This window comes from Ananas comosus, linkage group 16, assembly GCF_001540865.1.
Source record: "Ananas comosus cultivar F153 linkage group 16, ASM154086v1, whole genome shotgun sequence".
Lineage (NCBI taxonomy): Eukaryota > Viridiplantae > Streptophyta > Magnoliopsida > Poales > Bromeliaceae > Ananas > Ananas comosus.
In genome coordinates, this window is record NC_033636.1 from 7,723,662 (window position 1) to 7,743,287 (window position 19,626).

The 19,626-nt window shown below is 33.8% G+C and overlaps 1 protein-coding gene across 1 annotated transcript; it reads left to right on the top strand.

Moving 5' to 3' along the window:
• On the top strand, nt 9,303-13,304 carry LOC109721868 (persulfide dioxygenase ETHE1 homolog, mitochondrial; the record flags this gene model as incomplete). Its single annotated transcript, XM_020249666.1, is given in 9 exon segments — nt 9,303-9,691; nt 10,434-10,562; nt 10,755-10,862; nt 11,625-11,759; nt 12,278-12,319; nt 12,428-12,487; nt 12,563-12,616; nt 12,887-12,911; nt 13,000-13,304. Coding segments are annotated over 9 exon segments (903 nt in total). The 3' UTR covers nt 13,089-13,304.

Below are 19,626 nucleotides of genomic sequence, written 5' to 3' on the forward strand. Positions count from 1 at the left end.
TGTCTCACAATAATAGGTATAAGAGACTAATAAGTTAAATAAAACTACGGTCCGTAATTAGACGTAACAGTAAAAAAATTCAGCAATAAATCTAACATCCAAGTGAGATGAATCAGGTCGAAGCCTTTAAATGCAATGGGTGCACCTTTGTGATAAAAACGTGCTTTTGGAATGATTTATTAGCGCTTATGACCCACAAAAATAAAATCAATGAAATTTAGAAAAAGCTTTAGATACTCTCGTGTGATTTATCTTTAATTTATTTTAGTATTAATATATAATTTTTATTGTATCACTTATATATTATATATTTTTTAGTGCTCGGTACGTAATGGTTTTAATAGTGAGATAACGATGGATGCTAACTAAAAACGTAAACATAAATAAGAGAATATTTAAATAATACAGTGAAAATTAAATAATGTTAAAGTAAATAGACAGTAAACCACAGGAGAGAGTATTTGAAATTTTGCCCCGAGACCCCAGTTTGAATCCTAGTTGATTCATATTTACAGCTAAATTTATTTTTAAATAAAATAAACAAAGTGGGTAGCGTGCTACCTATCTCTCAAAAAAAAAAAAAAGAAATTTTGCTTAAAATTTATTAGATGAGTTGAGACTAAGAATTAGTAAACTAGTTATTAGTTTAAGCTGGTGTCTCTTTTGAACTTGCAATTTCAATAGAAAATAACTTTTTAAATTTAGAATTTCTTGTGGAAGATATACAACTATAATGTACAGATATTTTTTCTTATTTATGATGTTGTGTCCGGTACGCATCGAATACCAATACTCACATAACACGCGTCTAAAACATGTCAGATACTTCATAAGAGTGTTCGATAGTTTAAAAAATTTAATAAAATATCAGATAACTTTCAAATAGACTAAGAACACTTGCATTCTTTTCCAATGGGAGGAATACTTGCACTATGAATTTGTGGTTGATAAAAACTAAAAATTATCATCGGTCCGATTAATTTTGGTTTTTTGATGAAAAAAGTCACTTATGTTTATATTTTTACATAAATTAGTGAGATTATTATTATTATTATTATTATTATTATTTTGAGAGATAAGTAGCACGCTATCCACTTTATTTATTTTATTTAGAAATAAATTTAGGTGGAAATAATAATTTATCATATCACCTTATCCACTTTATTTATTTATTTATTTATTTTTTTAACTAGATGAGATTTTTTGGAAGTAGCGAGAAAGAGTTGTGGGTCGGCCCCGTTTTTTGTTGGCCTCGGCGGGAGAGCCGAAAGTGGGCTTCGGCTTTGGCGAGGGCATGGGATGATGGGCGGGTGGGCCGCGCTTCGTCGCAAAGCGCTTGTCGCGTAACTCTTGCTGGCTGCGTCTTCGGACCGTAGCCATATACGCCCTGCGGCAGTCGTTGAGACTTGGGCCCGAGGAAAAAGCGCTTGCTGCACACCCATTAAGGCTTCGTTTGGAATTGTTGGGGGAGATTGTTTTACGTTATATTGAAAAAATATTATATTTATTTTTTTATATAATATTGCATTTCGTATATCGTGATGAGTAGGTTACGATATATTTTTTGCTACCCCACCGGAGAACGTAGAAGTATATCTTTTTTCCTTAACTCCATTTTATCTAATAGCGTTAGATAGGCTTCAATACCAAACGCGTTAGATAGGCTTCAATACCAAAGGCTTCGTTTGGTATTGATACCTATCTAACGCTATTAGATAAAATGGAGTTGAGGAAAAAATATATAGGAATATACTTTTGCGTTATCCAGTGGGACCACAGAAAATATATCGTAATCGACTTATCGCAATATGCGGAACGCAATATTGCGATAAGTCCAATGTACTTTCGCACATATTGCGATAATCCAACGTAACGCAATCTCCCCGCAATCCCAAATGAAACCTAATTCCACACCAAATTATATAAATAGACGAGCCCCAAAAACAACCAAAATAAAATTTAAGAAAAAGAAAAAAAATCAGAAGCAGCAGCTTATGGCCGGCCCGTTTGGCGTGCATCTTGAAAAAGTAATTTATGCCTAATCGATTTTAGTTTGGATAAATGATTTTGATTAAAAATTATAAAATGTTTGATTGAGTTTAAATAAAAGTGATTTTTCTGAAATGATTTTGTAAAACTGTGTAGCAAAACTTTTTTGATGCTGGCATAAATTAATATTTTTATTAAAATTTATTTTAAAATAAATTTAAATTTGAATTAAAATTAAAATTTTTAAATTGCAAAATTGTGCAAAATTTAAAATTTGATATTTTAATTTTAAATGTAAATTTAAAATTTATAATTTGAATTTTTAAATCCAAATTTAAATTTTAAATTTCATAGTTTAAAATTTTAAAATTTTGAATTTTAAAATTTGAAAGTGAATTTAAAGTTTAAAATTTGAATATATAAATTTGAATATTTAAAATTTAAAATTTTAATTTTAAAATTTTAAAATTTAAAACTTGAAGATTAAAACTTGTAATTTTAAAATTTTAAATTTAAAAATCTAAAATGTCAAATTTTAAATTTTATCTTAAATTTTAAAATAAAAATTCAAAATTCAAATTTTAGATAAAATTTAAAATTTAAACTTTAAAATCTAAATTTTAAATTTTAGATTTCAAAGTTGAAATTAAAAAATTCAAATAAGAATTTTAAATTTAAAAATTAAAATTAAATTTAAATTTAAACTTTGAATCTAAAATAAAAATAAAAATTTAAAATTTGAATCCAAAATAAGAATCAGATTTCAAGAAGCAGCTTTTTGTCTGCTTCTGATCTGGAGTCTTCAAAATCAGCTTTCTGATTCTGAAAAATAAAGTCAAAATTTNAATTTAAACTTTGAATCTAAAATAAAAATAAAAATTTAAAATTTGAATCCAAAATAAGAATCAGATTTCAAGAAGCAACTTTTTGTCTGCTTCTGATCTGGAGTCTTCAAAATCAGCTTTCTGATTCTGAAAAATAAAGTCAAAATTTTCAACACTTTTGTCAAAAAAAACTCTATTGAACCTAAAATCATTTTTAGACTTGAAATCACTTTTCAGAAGCAGAGGCCAAGACGCGCTCTCCCAAAGCAAAAGTTGAGGAGTAATGCATGTTCCGAAGCCAAAAGAACTACCTCTGCTGCTAGTCTGGCAACCGTGCCCACTTCCACTTGCCGTCCTGCTGCCTGGACTATAGAACCGAAAAGAAGGAGAAGAAGAAGAAGAAGAAAAGCAGCTAATTTATAAAAAAACATTTATAAATATTTATTTTTTATTTTTTTATTTTTAAAAATATATATTTTGACTATTAAAATTTTAGAAATATTTTCGGAGGGATGCAATGTTAATAGAGAAGGCAAAATAACCAAATTATTCTTACTTTTTTTTAAAAAATAATTTTTTAATATATTTCTTTTTTTTTTTGAAAGGCATTTCCGATATAAATTATCAGAAATGAACGGAATAGTAATGAAACCCTGACGGAGGGAAACTAAATGCAACAACTTGAAATATTGAACGGATAAAATATAGATTTTTGAAAATTAGAAATAAAAAAATAAAAAAATAGATATATATTGAGAATATTTTTGTAATTTAGTAAAAAAAAATGAGCTGTATATTATTTATTCATCACTTCTTTAAGATTCGTATATTATAAACTATGAACCTAAATAAATAAATAAATAAATAAATAAATGGTTGTGATTTGCTCCGCTCTTATGCGCAGGAATTTCGATGGTGTAGATCGATGCATCCTGCTATTTGATTCTGTTGGATATAAATATTAAAAATACTATCCGGACGTCTCCGATAGCTTAAATTTTTAGAAAAAAAAAATAGTTATTTCATATTATTTCACAGTATCTTTAATGAGCACCAGTACTGCTTTGTATATAGGACATCATTTTTCATGCACAGAAATTTCAACAGCTTGATTGCATTTTACTGCTAATAAATGGCAGGATGATTCTGTTCTTAAGAATTTTTTGCATATTGTGAATTGCATGCAGTTGCTCATCTCGATTCCTCTAACTTTATAATTTTTAAACTGTCAACTATCGAATCGTTGACGCTAATCATTAATCCCAAAAGCTCGAACTGTTAGAAATACGCAACCAATTCACTTAAAGCGTACAGATACAGCGTCCACGGGTCTTGATTGTGACTTGGCCCCTAACCAGCCTCACGCCATTTCGAACATGACTCGACCCACCCAGCCTTACGTCATTTCGAACATGACTCGGTCCGACATGACCTCCTGTCATAGGACAGAATGCTGACTGTCGACCCATTTAAGCCAATAATGTCAACTTCTATAATTGATCGCTCTGCTAAATATTAACTCTGTACCGAGAAATATGAGACATGTGAATATAAAAACTATCCAGAAATAATTTTATTTTCTGCTCATATTCAATATTTAAAAAAATTACCGACCGTCCCTAGTACAAATGACAAAAAACATAATGGTTGATATCCGAAGTCTCAAGTTTGAATCATAGTTGATTTACATTTCTAGCTAAGTTTATTTCTAAATAAAATAAACAAAATGAGTAATATACCATCTATCTCTCTCAAGAAAAAAAAATTAAGAAAAAAAGCTAATTGTGAACGGAACTTATCGAAAATTGTCTTTACAAATTCAGATCTTTTCAAAACAAAAACTATTCGCAAGAAATTAAACCCATAGCTAAGCGGCAGAGCTTTTTGGCATTACCACTCTCAACAAGTGAATAATAGTACTACTAATTAATAATAACAACATCTAATATCCAAAATCTGAATGGCTTAGGGCCCGGACAAAATTAAATTGTATGGGTATGCCAATGGGCGCCGCGTGATGTGCGTGCGCCCACCGGAACCCTCCCTTTCTCTCACCTGCTTCTCTCTCTCTCTCTCTAAAAAATTAGAGCCCATGAATTTTTATTCTTTTTTACTTTTTTGTTNTTATTTTTTTATTTTTAAAAATATATATTTTGACTATTAAAATTTTAGAAATATTTTCGGAGGGATACAATGTTAATAGAGAGGGCAAAATAACCAAATTATTGTTACTTTTTTTTAAAAAAAATAATTTTTTAATATATTTTTATTTTTTTTGAAAGGCATTTCCGATATAAATTATTATCAGAAATGAACGGAATAATAATGAAACCCTGACGGAGGGAAACTAAATGCAACAACTTGAAATATTGAACGGGTAAAATATAGATTTTTGAAAATTAGAAAGAAAAAAATAAAAAAAAAGATATATATTGAGAATATTTTTGTAATTTAGTCAAAAAAAATGAGCTGTATATTATTTATTCATCACTTCTTTAAGATTTGTATATTATAAGCTATGAACCTAAATAAATAAATAAATAAATAACTAAATAAATGGTTGTGATTTGCTGCGCTCTCATGCACAGGAATTTCGATGGTGTAGATTGATGCATCCTGCTATTTGATTTCGTTGGATATAAATATTAAAAATACTATCCCGACGACTTCGGATAGCTTAAATTTTTAGAAAAAAAAGGTAGTTATTTCATATTATTTCACGGTATCTTTAATGAGCACCAGTATTGCTTTGTGTATAGGACATCATTTTTCATGCACAGAAATTTCAACAGCTTGATTGCATTTTATTGCAAATAAACGGCAGGATGATTCTGTTCTTAAGAATTTTTTGCATGTTGTGAATTGCATGCAGTTGCTCATCTCGATTCCTCTAACCTTATAATTTTTAAACTGTCAATTATCGAATCGTTGACGCTAACCATTAATCCCAAAAGCTCGAACTGTTAGAAATACGCAACAAATTCACTTAAAGCGTACAGATACAGCGTCCACGGGTCTTGATTGTGACTTGGCCTAACCAGCCTCACGTTATTTCGAACATGACTCGACCCACCCAGCCTTACGTCATTTCGAACATGACTCGGTCCGACATGACCTCCTGTCACGGGACAGAATGCTGACCGTCGACCCATTTAAGCCAACAATGTCAACTTCTATAATTGATCGCTCTGCTAAATATTAACTCTGCACCGAGAAAAATGAGACGTGTGAATATAAAAACTATCCAGAAATAATTTTATTTTCCGCTCATATTCAATATTTTAAAAAATTACCGACCGTCCCTAGTACAAATGACAAAAAACATAATGGTTGATATCCGAAGTCTCAAGTTTGAATCATAGTTGATTTATATTTCTAGCTAAGTTTATTTCTAAATAAAAAAAATAAAATGAGTAATATACCATCTATCTCTCAAAAGAAAAAAAATAAAAATAAAAAAAGCTAATTGTGAACGGAACTTATCGAAAATTGTCTTTACAAATTCAGATCTTTTCAAAACAAAAACTATTCGCAAGAAATTAAACCCATAACTAAGCGGCAGAGCTTTTTGGCATTACCACTCTCAACAAGTGAATAATAGTACTACTAATTAATAATAACAACATCTAATATCCAAAATCTGAATGGCTTAGGGCCCGGACAAAATTAAATTGTATGGGTATGCCGATGGGCGCCGCGTGATGTGCGTGCGCCCACCGGAACCCTCCCTTTCTCTCACCTGCTTCTCTCTCTCTCTCTCTCTCTAAAAAATTAGACCCCATGAATTTTTACTTTTTTTTACTTTTTTGTTTCCGACTGTGCGATGGGCGCCCGCACACCATGCAGCGCCTGTCGGCTTCGTCCCCAAAATAAGTTGTTTGGGGTCGTTGCCTATACAATTTTTATCCTTAGGGCCTAGCTAGGTTGATATTGTTGGGCTACAAAACCTACAATTTAATGAACAAGACCCACAAAGTTTTATATTAGCAATTGGAGGAAATTGGATGTAATTGGTACACCCACGTGGCGCATAGAAAACCTCGGTGACTTGGACATTCATACTACACCAAATAGACAGTCTGGTTTGATAACCTACAGATAAAGTTAAAATTAAAGGGTACTAAAATAAATATTTGATAAATTTAGTTGTGTATCTAAAATTTTTTGTATATAATTTAATGAAATATTAACGAAAAAAATACCGGAAAGATAAAAACGAAACCACAGATGGGTAAATTGATACATTTTAAACCACATAGGGGCAAAGTGAAAAACTACGAAACCACAGGAGAGTTTTTGAAGTTTTTTCAAAAATTTTTGGATAGTCATTATTCTTATAAATATCCATATGCAGATGGCGAACAGGTATATGAGTTATCTACGATGTGTTTTTTTTTTATTTTTTTATTTTTCTTTTTCTTTTTGCTCTTGTACCTTCTAAGCACAAATAATATATATATTATTTTTAAAAGATCAAATATAATTTATTATTTTAAACATTACAATATACAACAGATAATAAAGAAAAAAAAGAGATATTCACTTTTACATTTATTTTTATTTTTTAAAAAATTATATATGCAAGTACTTGTGAGTATTTGCGGGTTGATTAAAATGCCAATAATTTAATAGATATCTGCTCATTTTATTCATAATTTTTTGAATAAAAAAATTATGACTCATACCCGCAAATCTATGGGAATCCTTGTAGATACAGATTGAAATTTCAAATTATCAGGTCTAATTCATACAGTTCAAAATATCATTCGAGTAATACTTTGCAATTTTGGTAACCAAAGTTGACAAAAAAAATTATGTAATAAGCGGACCCATTGTACTAGTAACTCGTTGGGCTCAAACTATTGACTCCAAATACTTAAGCCCAGTTATTAATTTTAATTTTCCAATTAAATAGAATCCCCTCGCACTTACCCATGTTATGTTATTTGATGTTGGACTATTGGAATGTCTTCTCCCATTTTAGACTCATTTCACACTTTTGACTAGTAAATCGCTTTTGATTTTAGGCCCACCTCATACCCTTTCGGCTGATAAATTGATCAAAAGTAAATCGGCTTTGCTACCAATTATAATGGCCTAGTTTGCATACTTCCTCCATTTCAAGCCCACCTCACACACTTTTGTTTCATAAATTATCTCCTATACCAAATGTAACGATCCAACTTACTAGTTTTTAACTGATGTTGGACTATTGGGGTGTCATATATTTTCCTCCATTGTAAACTCACCTTATACTTTTGGCTGGATAAATCGGTTGCGATACTAATTCTAATGATCATACTCATAAGCATTAATAACTCGTTGGATACATATCATTGATCCAAAAGGTTATAATCCAATGATTAGTTTTACTCTACTTTTCAAATATAAACTTTTTCATATTAACCGATGTAGGACTATTAAAGTGTCACAAATTAATATTAGAATGACATAAAAGAGGATTGTAATCTAGTTTAACCTATCGAATCGCTAGTATAGGGCCTGCTTCTATTTTTTTCGGTGGAACTATAAAACTTATCGCTTAACCGATTTATTGTGATATGTTTAACATAATATTATTAAATATATTTAAAAAAGTGATTAAAAAAACTAAATGCCATTAAATAACTAATGTAACTTTTGAATTTATATAGATATGAGCTAATAGAGCATAGAGTTTGTAGTTATTTAAACAGACTCGATAAGAATTTCATCATTATTTCTCATTTAAAACTAGGGTAAATTTGAAATTGCCTTTCTAGAGTTTAGTTTATTTTTATTTTACCATCATATTATTCAAAATGTTACATTTAACTATTCTATAATTAAGCGTGTCTATACTTTCTCATCTTGTGATTCAAAAGTAGCTAAGGTAAAAATCTAAATCAAATAATTAGTTAGCAAAGGTGGTGTAGATTTGGTGTATAGAGGTTAAGTATACACCCAGTGCACATAGTAGTTTCTTCTTAACATACCCTACTCTAGTGACCTCGATGCGTTTGAGTCTAACTACTGGTGTTGAAACTGCACGAGAAAACCCAACTGCAGTAGTTACTGAGCTACAGCAGTTGGAACTATGTTTTAAATTGATAGTAGTTTTAACTGCAGCAATCGAAAAAAATAACTTCAAATAAAACAGAAACTTACCTCCCTAATTATTTATTAAATAAAAAATATATTTCTTTTCTATATTAGAGGTAATGCCACCACCGTGAATGTAAAGTGATAAAATCTTTCAAATGCACTTGTCGACTATATATAATTAAGTAAATAATTTATAATTACAACGTTTTTTATCATATATAATCAAACAAAATATGTATAATTATAAATACTATAATTTTAACTGCATGCATCATCAATTATACTTTACTTTTAATTTTTAATTACATCCAACTAAAGGCCCTAATTCTCCCCTGCTAAAACCGGCGACGACTCTCTCTCCGAAACCAAACTCGGCGCCGACATCATCGCTCCGGTCACCCTCCCCCGCGAACACCGATTTCACATTAACCCCCACCTCAACACGATCGAAGCGGTAGGGTTTACCCTCTCTCCTCTTCCTCCGTCGTTTTCACCTCCCTCTATTTATATATAGTAAACGGGCGGCGAGGTCGATGCTCCCGCTTCGGATCGTCCGCTGCGTCGCCTCTACTTGGTCTCCCTCTCCTCCTTCGTGTTCTGCGTCTTCGCCCTTATCGCCCGCTTCGCTTCTTCGCGCCGCGGGAGCTTCGAGGTCGAGGTTTAGGGCAATGGCGTCGTACAGCAGCGGTTCGGGGAAGCCGCAGAGGCTTCTCTTTCGGCAGCTCTTCGAGAAAGAGTCTTCGACGTACACGTACCTCCTCGCCGATCTCGGGCACCCCGAGAAACCCGCCGTGGTGAGAGCCCCGATCGATTATGCCCTGGGACCAAATTTGTGAAAAAGTTTGTGATGATTTGCTTTTGATGAGTAGTTTTGGTTGTAGAGGTTGATTTGATTGATTCGTCATAAGTTTCCTTTTAATCGACGTTTTGTTCTCAAAATTTGGCAATGTGGGGTTTGATTTTAGGTTAAAACGTACTATAGGTAAACTTAGATTAGGGATTTTGTTATATCCAATTGTTGATTCTGTAGAACTTAATGGTTCTGAACACTTTTTCGGCTGATAGAACTGCAGAATTTGTTAACTGTTCATGGCTACTAGCTAATAGAACTGTTAATTTTAATAAATCGGTTACTTGATTTAGGGAAATCGTTCAAACCAAAAGAAATTAAAAGCTGAGGGGTTCTGGACCATGAAAATTTGTGCTCGGTTTAGTTATGATCTGAGCAACACTGAAAAAGAAACAGAGTAGTTTATGCAGGTAATTGATGTTCGGAGTACAGTAGATAAGCCAACATAATACTTAATTTCTCTATATTCATTAAGGATTCTGAATTCCCCTTTTCTTTTATATTTCATTTGAGCAGGGCTACATATTTCAATATGTATGACCCAACTATGCAGCTGTTCATTGCATCGTTTGGTTGGCTAAGATTAATTGATAGCTTTAGTAATGAAGTCTAGGATGAAAATTTCTTATTCCTTTTTGCCACCTCTGCTTATTTGACCTTTTTTCTTTTCTTTTTTTTGGTTACAGTTAGTTGATCCAGTTGACAAAACAATCGACAGAGATCTAACTCTTATTAAAGAACTCGGGTTGAAGCTCATCTATGCTATGAATACTCATGTGCATGCCGATCATGTCACTGGAACAGGCATTATAAAGGTTAGTTTTCTTTTCTTTTCGTAGAACAATGTTTCTCATGCTATTTTTATTCAGAACACAGTGGATTAGAATAAGAATATAAAACATTGTACGGTCGAAATTTTCTTTTTTATAATTTGCGTGTATAAATAACTCTCTATCCAATGTTAATGTGATGAATTTATCTTTTGTCATAATGGAAACTGTTTACAGGGTAAGGTTCCGGGTGTGAAGTCTGTTATTTCGAAAACTAGTAGCGCCAAAGCAGACCATTTTGTTGAGCATGGTGATAAAATCTGTTTTGGTGATCTTTTTCTGGAGGTAACAACATCTTATTCTTTTATTTTAAACTTTTGAAGTCTTCAATTTTTCTCGTCTTCTGACATCTCAGTCGGAAAAAATATAATAAAGATAGAAAAATATAACTGGAATGATATTTAAAACTCTCTGAAAATCGTATCTATGGCAATTCCTTTCTAAATAATTACTTGTGAATGTTTGAAGTCATATTTATATTATTGCATTAATTAATAAACTTTTTCTGAAAGAATCTGGCTCTTTTTGAACCAGAAAAATTTAACAAAGACGTTTAGAGTAGCTACTAAGCCTACAACAGTTTTTGTGGAAATACTACTAGGACAAAATTGAGTAAAAGTAGTATAGTTACAAAGCACAGACTAGTTTACAAGGAAGTATTACTAAGGCAACAACAAATTAAAAAGAGAAAGTACCATGGTAACTAACCGATCCCCCACTTTGCACATAAAATCATTAGTATGATTATTGTAAGTATGGCAAACTATCAAATACGGATCTAGCAATTGCATTTGATCACGGTGAGGTGTGAAAAATCAACTTGGTGGCCCCCTAAGCAGTTTTTTCATCTCTTCTCCAAGTGAAATCTATATGGCAGCTCAAGCCAATTTGGGCACAGCAGAGTTAAAAGATTTGCCTCGAATTTGTTAAGAACCAATTGTAATTCTTATCTCCAACTGCTAACATTTCTTGTAATACTAGAAAGAATTACATATTTACATTTAGTTATTTGATACTTGAATTCACAAAAGCATATTTCTTTTGCAGGTGAGAGCTACTCCAGGTCATACTCTGGGCTGTGTGACATATGTAACTGGAGATGGGCCGGATCAGCCTAATCCAAGAATGGCTTTCACTGGCGATGCGCTACTCATACGTGGCTGTGGAAGGACAGATTTCCAGGTAATGTTTTTGCAATTTTTAGGCACTAACAAGCACAGAGTTATGCACGCTATCTAGAAAGGAATTCTTAGAGATTATCATTATCGTTATAGAATGTTGACAATGGCCAATGTGCTTTTACAATAAATGATTAAATAGTCTAGAAGTATAATGTTTAAGATTAGTTGCTTTCAAAGTGGAAGCAACTTAAAAGTTTGTTGTGAATGTGACATGCATGCAAAGTTGTTGGACGGGCAATCATCTGCTTATTCTTGGGAAAGAATCTTGTGTTATGGGGACTCAGACCCCATTTTTTGCTAGGCTGGTGATTAATTGTATTTAGGGTTGTATCTGGGGTTACAGTGTGACCCTCATAATCATGTACATTTCCGGCAAATCCATTAATCATTCTGGCTTATGTTTTTTTCTCTCTTTTCTTCTCATCTTTTCCTACATTTTCATAATCATATTTATTTTCGAATGGATACCTACATATTTTCAAAAATCTCAATTTATAAGTATTATGAATCTAATTACAGGGAGGAAGCTCGCATCAGCTGTACCATTCAGTGCATTCACAGGCAAGCAAATTAGATGTGCTGCTTCTAAATGCATTTTATATAATAATAACAAAAATAAAGCAATTCCTTCTATCCTCAATTAACTGCTGACTGTTACATGTATTTTAGATATTCACATTACCAAAGGATACTCTTCTGTATCCTGCTCATGACTATAAGGGCTTCTCAGTAAGTAACATACCTTTGATATCTTAAGTTTGTCGCATTAAACTATTAGCTCATAAGCAAAACTTCTTTTTTAAGGTTACGACTGTTGGAGAGGAGATGCTCTATAACCCTCGGCTGACAAAGGATGAGGTAATTGCTATAACTCCAGCTTATTTGCTATAATTTGATCACTGCAATGGCACTTATCTTCTTTTTCTTGTGTTTCTGGGTTTGCTCGTGTGCAAGGTACTTTTTGAGGATGTAACTTTGTACATATCTTTCGTTCACAAAGAATAATATTCTTATATTCATAGAAAAATACTGTATAGTACATAGACTGAAACTTTGACTACAACATTTCGCATTTTGCGGCTTATTTTATGGATCGAACACGTATCCTGAACCATCTTTCTTTTGCAGGAAACATTCAAAAGCATCATGGAAAGTGAGTGATTGTTCCGACTGCTTTTCTCATCACCAATTATAGCATTCAAATCATGAGTCTTATATTTGTTTCTTCTCCTCTTGAGCAGATTTGAACTTGCCTTATCCAAAGATGATAGACGTTGCGGTACCAGCAAATATGGCTTGTGGATTGCAAGATTTACCTTCAAAAGTTTAAGGTGGATTTCCCACACAAAAAAGCTAGAAGAAAGGAGGTGTTTCCTATTCTCTACTGTTATGAACTGTGGAAGTTGTTCTCCATGTATTTCTATAATTTGGTGGTATTGTGGAGGGTTTTTCAGAAGCTTTTCTATTACTTGAGAAATAAGATGTCCTGCAGCCTTGTAATCTTGGTAATAATAATGCAGAAATCATTCTGTTTGGCTTCGCATTTCGTTATCTTCTCTTTGTATGTTAAGAACTGTGAAAGGGAACAGGAGATTTAAACCAAACAATTTTTTTTAAAAAAAAAAACTATTGGAGACGGTTAGAGGCAAAATTTGAGATATGTAGGCCATAATATTGTGAGAAAACTTCACTTGAAGGGCAATTTATGATGTGAAGATAACAGATATATGTAAACCATATCTACTCTAGCTTCTAAAACTGGGAGAAATCTTGATACACAAAATTTTAACACCTAACTTATGCCCCAAGAAAGACAAAAAAAAATTGATGAAGAAAAATAAAATAAAATAAAGTAATGTAAAGTTAATGAATGATTCGGTTAGGTAAAGATGTCGCCTCAAAGGCTATGCTGCATTGGTAGAGTTTCGGCAGAGGTGTTGTTCGGTAAAGATGTCTATGCTGTATCGGTAGAGTTTCTGTAGAGATGTTGTTCGATTGATTGATTTTTTTTTTTTTATTTAAATTGTTGCTAGGCTCCTTTACTTAATGAACCTTCTCTCTCTCGAAAGTACGGCTCCTATACTTTCGAAAGTATATATATATATAGTTAGGCTCCTATACTTTCGAAAGTACGGAGGCCACCGTATTTGTAAGTTGTTTTCGATGTTGGGACGTCTAATTCGGCGATCGGTTCCGTTAGACATGATCTATGCTATTGGAACTATCTAGAAACCAAATTTCATAATTTTTTAACTTCGTTTGCCTAGTAAACGAGTAGCCTCAAAATGAACGGCTAAAAATAAAAATCTCATAAAAAACAGCGATAAGGGACTCAAATTTTAAATCGGAAGTATTGTTCTTGCTCTTGATATTAATTAGAATTTTCTATTAAAGTTTCATGTAATTTGGATACTTCTACACCGTTGAACTTAAAAACGTGCCACATCGGCCGTTAAAATAGTCATTTTTGAGTCCCTTTGATCGCTTGGTAAATGAAGTCGAAAAATTATAAAATTTGGTTTCTAGATAGTTCCAATAGCATAGATTATGCCTAACGGAGCCGATCGTCGAATCGGATGTCCTATAATCGAAAACAACTTACAAGCATGGAAGCCTCCGTACTTTCGAAAGCACGGGAGACCTACTATATATATATATATATATATAGAGTTGAGCTAGAATACTCTTGATAGTAAACGAGCCCGTTTACTATCGAGTTGTTTTCGATGATAGAGCTTCCAAATTGACGATCGGCTCCGTTAAATATGATCTAAACCATTTAAACTACCTAGAAATCAGATTTCACGCACTTTCGATATTGTTTTTTATCCATCTAGTGAACAGAAAAATGAATGGCTGAAAATGAATATTCTTTAAAAAATGATGATAGGAGTCTTGTAATCAAGATCAAGAGTATTGATCTTGTTTTAAATAGTTTAAAGAATTTTCGAACAAAAATTCAATTGATTTGGATATCTTTACACCGTTAAACGAGAAAACGTCTCTTATCCACCATTAAAATTACAAATTTTGAAACCCTTTGATCATTAGGCAAATGATGTCGAAAAGATTTGAAATTTGATTTCTAAACACTTCAAGTGGTATAAATCATGTTCAACGAAGCCGATCATCAATTTGGAAGCTCTATCATCGAAAACAACTCGATAGTAAACGGGCTCGTTTACTATCGAGAGTATTCTAGCTCAACTCTATATATATATATATATATATATATATATATAGGCTGTGGCTACTATACTTATATAAGTATCCAGCCCTTTGTACTTATAAGTTTTCAGCCGTTCAGATGAACAAATATGCGGTTATGATGAAAGTGGTTACGGTTAGGTTGATAGTGGGCCCCCAAGGGTTGAGTGAGTGGTTGGTTAAATAGTATAATCTAACGGGTGAAAATGATTAAAGGATAGATCTAACGAGTAAAAATTTATGAGTGCAAAAGGCTCTATACTCATAAAAGTATAGTAGCCGGACTCTATATATATATATATATATAGAGCTAGTCTCCTATACTATCCATAGTACTGGGGCTCCGGTAATATAGTCTCGTTTTCGATCTTAGGGTATTCAAATCAACGATCCACACCGTTAAAACTGATCTAGGATATTTAAATTTTTTAGAAATAAAATTTTATATTTTTTCGACATAGTTTACTTTATGATCAAACCATTTCAAAATTGTCAATTTTCAATGGCTACTATGACGAGTTTAGAGTTTAACAGTGTAGAAGAATCTAAATTTCTTCAAATTTTAATAGAAAATACTTTAAACTATCTAGATTAAGGTTAACATTCTTGATCTTAAATTTAAAAATCCTATATTCAAATTTTAAAGATTATTCAATTTTCACCGTCTAGTTTGACATAATTTATTTACTAAGAAAACGATGTCGAAAAAAACTAAAATATTATTCCTTAGAACTTCATATACCCTAGATCATATTTAACGGTGTGGATCGTTAATTTGAACACGCTAAGATCGAAAACAAGAATATAGTACCGGAGCTCCAGTACTATAGATAATATAGTAGCCTAATTCTATATATATATATATAGCTAGACTAGTATACTATCGGTAGCATGGAGGCCTCCGTGCTACCAAATTATTTTCAATGATGCGGCTTCCAAATCGACGATCGGCTCCGTTAGACTTGATCTACACTATTGAAAGTATTTGGAAACTAAATTTCATAATTTTTTGACATCATTTGGCTAGTGATCAAAATGTCTCAAAATTGACAATTTTAATGGTCGATGTGATGCGTTTGTGAATTTAACGGTGTAAAGCAATTCAAATCTGATGAAATTTTTATTGAAATTTTTTTTCACTATTTAGAGTAAGATTAGTAACTCTGATCTTAAATTCAAGTCTTTTATCATCATTTTTTATGAGATTTTTATTTTTAGCCGTTCATTTTTAGACTACTTGTTTAATAGGTAAATGATGTTGAAAAATTATGAAATTTAATTTTCAAATATTTTCAATAGTGTAGATCAAGTCTAGCGGAGTCGATCGTCGATTTAGAAGCGGCATCATTTTAAACAACTTGATAGCACGGAGGTCTCCGTGCTACCGATAGTATATCAACCTAGCTCTCTCTCTCTCTCTCTCTCTCTCTCTCTCTCTCTCTCTCTCTCTCTCTATATATATATATATATATATATATATATATATATATACATATATATATATATAGAGTAGGCTGGTATGCTTATGAAAGCACGGAGCCCTCCGTGCTTTCACTTTGTTTTCGATGTTCGGACTTTCGAATCGACGCACTCTATATAGAGTAGGCTGGTGTGCTTATGAAAGCACGGAGCCTTCCGTGCTTTCACTTTGTTTTCGATGTTCGGACTTTCGAATCGACGATCGGCTTCGTTAGAGTTGATCTAGAGTATTTGAAGTACCTAGAAAATAAATTTTACGATTTTTCGATATCATTTGCCTAGTGATCGAAGGGCTCGAAAATCAATAATTTTAACGGCCGTGTTAGCGGTTGCAAGTTTTAACGCGTTAGCAATATCCAAAATCGCATGAAATGTTTGATAGAAATTCTTTATACTATATAAAACAAGATCAATAACTCTGATCTAAAATTTTAATGTCATATTCATATTTTGTAAGATTTTTATTTCTCACCGTTGATTTTTGAGCACTTCGATCACTAGGCAAATGATATCGAAAAATCGGAAAATTTATTTTCTAGATTTTTCAAATACTCTAGATACAAGTCTAACGGGAGGCCGATCGTCAGATTCGAAGTATGAACATCCGAAGAACAAAGTGGAAGCACGGTAGCGCTCGTGCTTCATAAGGCATTACCAAACGCCATAATCGTAGTAGGTATATATATGTTTTATATATATATATATGATAGTAGATATGTATATATTATTTATAGGCTAGGACAGTGGCTTCCGCACTTATCACTAATTATGAGTATTGAAGCCCTAGTATCATAAGTTGTTTTTGGATGTGGAGCTGTCCGAATCGGACGAATCAACTCCGTTAAATATGATCTGATATTTGAAACTGTCTAGAAAATAAATTTTCGAAATTTTTAAATCAGTATAAAGTCCACTCAAGCGTGGCTATTAAAATAAACGGTTCAAAACTTGCGAACGACGTCCTGAAAAAAGATGATCGGATCCTTACAATTTCAAGATCGAGGGGAGTTATGAGAGTGGGTTCTAGATAGTGAATAGTAATTTCTATCAAAATTCAACAAAGTTCGATTCTTTGTACACCGTTAAATTTAGCAAGTTCTTCTAGCGGCCATTAAAAATGTCAATTGGCGTGAGTTGTAGTAATATTCTTGCATAAATAATTATATAATCTTAAGATATGTTTTAATGCGTGTAATAACGTTTTAACGGTATGGGATCGTCGAGGTCGGAAGCGGTCTATCATCGAAAAACCAAGTTGATGAGCTAAGAAAGAGCGATCGTACTCATAATTGTATAGTAGGGCCGCGACCGTATATAAGTAAGTAGGTATATAGAGTATAGATATAATGGCGTCAAATGATACAGCTCCTGAAACATATGGGGGTCGAATTGCGGATTTATAGTCTGCATAAATCGATATCCATAAGTTTGTCCTCTTCAAAAAAGTCTCAGTTATTAGATATGTCTCCGCGTTAATATTTTGTTAGTGATGTGCTGTTGTTTTTTAACAGCGATGGTGTGAAATATGACCTATTTTACTCCCTCACAAATATAATCTCTCCATAATTGTTCTCGGTTCTTCCCCTTTCTTCTTCTCTTCTCTTTTTTGGTTTGAGTCGAATGGCGGACTGGCTTATTTGCTTTCTGTGCTTTTGTGGCGCGGCTGGGCGGCGGTCGTCGGCGGCTGTGGTGGGGTGGTTCGAGTTTCGCGGGGGTGGGGGGGCGAGCGGCCACGGAAGAGGAAGGAAGCGCCGACTGTGTCACCGGGGTGGGGAGCCTACACTGAGAGCTGTCTCCCGCGTCAACGCCAGTCTCACTCCATCGGTCGGCCTCTCGGCTGCCGAATCCGCGGGTGTCGACGTCGTCTCCCTCTTTTTGTTGTTTCTCACCGACCCAACCGACGCGACGGTCTCGAGCCGACCACGACGACCCCACGCACGGCCCTCGTCGCCTGCCTTCGTCGACCAGACAACGCCCTCGAGCCATTCTGCGTCCAGAAACATCTGCACCGCGCCTTTCCTTCCGGGAGGACCGACGCCCCAACGAGACTTTTCCCCTCGACTTTGGGTGACGACAGAAGAGCGGGAAGAGAAGAGGGAAGAGGGAAAGGAAGAAGAAGGAGAGAAGAAGGCAGAAGAATATGGAAAAGAGGATAAGAGGAGCAGCGCAAAGGAAGAGGGTTCGCCGTCTCGGTCGAGCGTCGGGGCGCGGGCGCCATCTCAACATCAACACGGCGACGTATAGTAATGAATTGAGAGGATAATGGTAGGAGAGGGTAGGAAGAGGTAAGTAATGTGGGTGAATACTTCTCGTTCTAATCTATCACTTGATACTTTATACCTATTTGGTAAGTTATTTTTTAACCAATGGTTAACAAAAATTATCCAACAGCATCATGGCGTTGTGGCGGAGGGAACATAATCTGCATAACTTCAAGGACTTTTGCTTCCGCGGTACAGACTTATATGGTATTGTCGTTTTTTCGCGTAGGTATCCTTCTATTTTTCACGTGTGTTGCGACGAGGGAGTGATATGCAATAACCACTATATAATATACTAGTTAGACGAGAGTAGATGAGGAGAGTCGGTAGTGCATATCAATAGCCACGAGAGCCTTAGTGCGTACCATAGTGTTTTCCGCGTTACGGATCTATCTTTGCTGATTCATTCTTCACCGCGTGTATGCGGATTATCTATTCAGCAACCGACCGCATTCAACACGCAGAGGCACCCACTATAGTCTAGAACCGACTCCATTCTTTAAGAGTCCAATAGCCAAAATACTTAGGAGCGATCGAATGAATTTAGTGCTATTAAAGCCCATAGGTGTCCGCCTAGTTTCGGTAGTATCTATGTTATATGGTGGATATGATAAGAGTCCAGGTCTTTTACTTTGTATTTTTATTTAGCTACGATATTATTCATTTGTGCTACAAGGTCTTTTTTTTTTCGCGCTGTTTAGATTCTAGGCTGCTTTTGTAGCTCTCTCTTGTCTACCATTAGTATGCCATCATGCTAATTCACCAACACCCACTCAACCCTATGGGGGCCCTACTCATGTCTAACCAGCAATCTCTTAATCCAAATGCATGCCAGAACGTTCCGGGGTGTCTAGCACAGATTGATTCGCCCCTGTCCCCTCATAATAGACATCGATAGCTCAGTCTAGTGTGGCTTGAGAC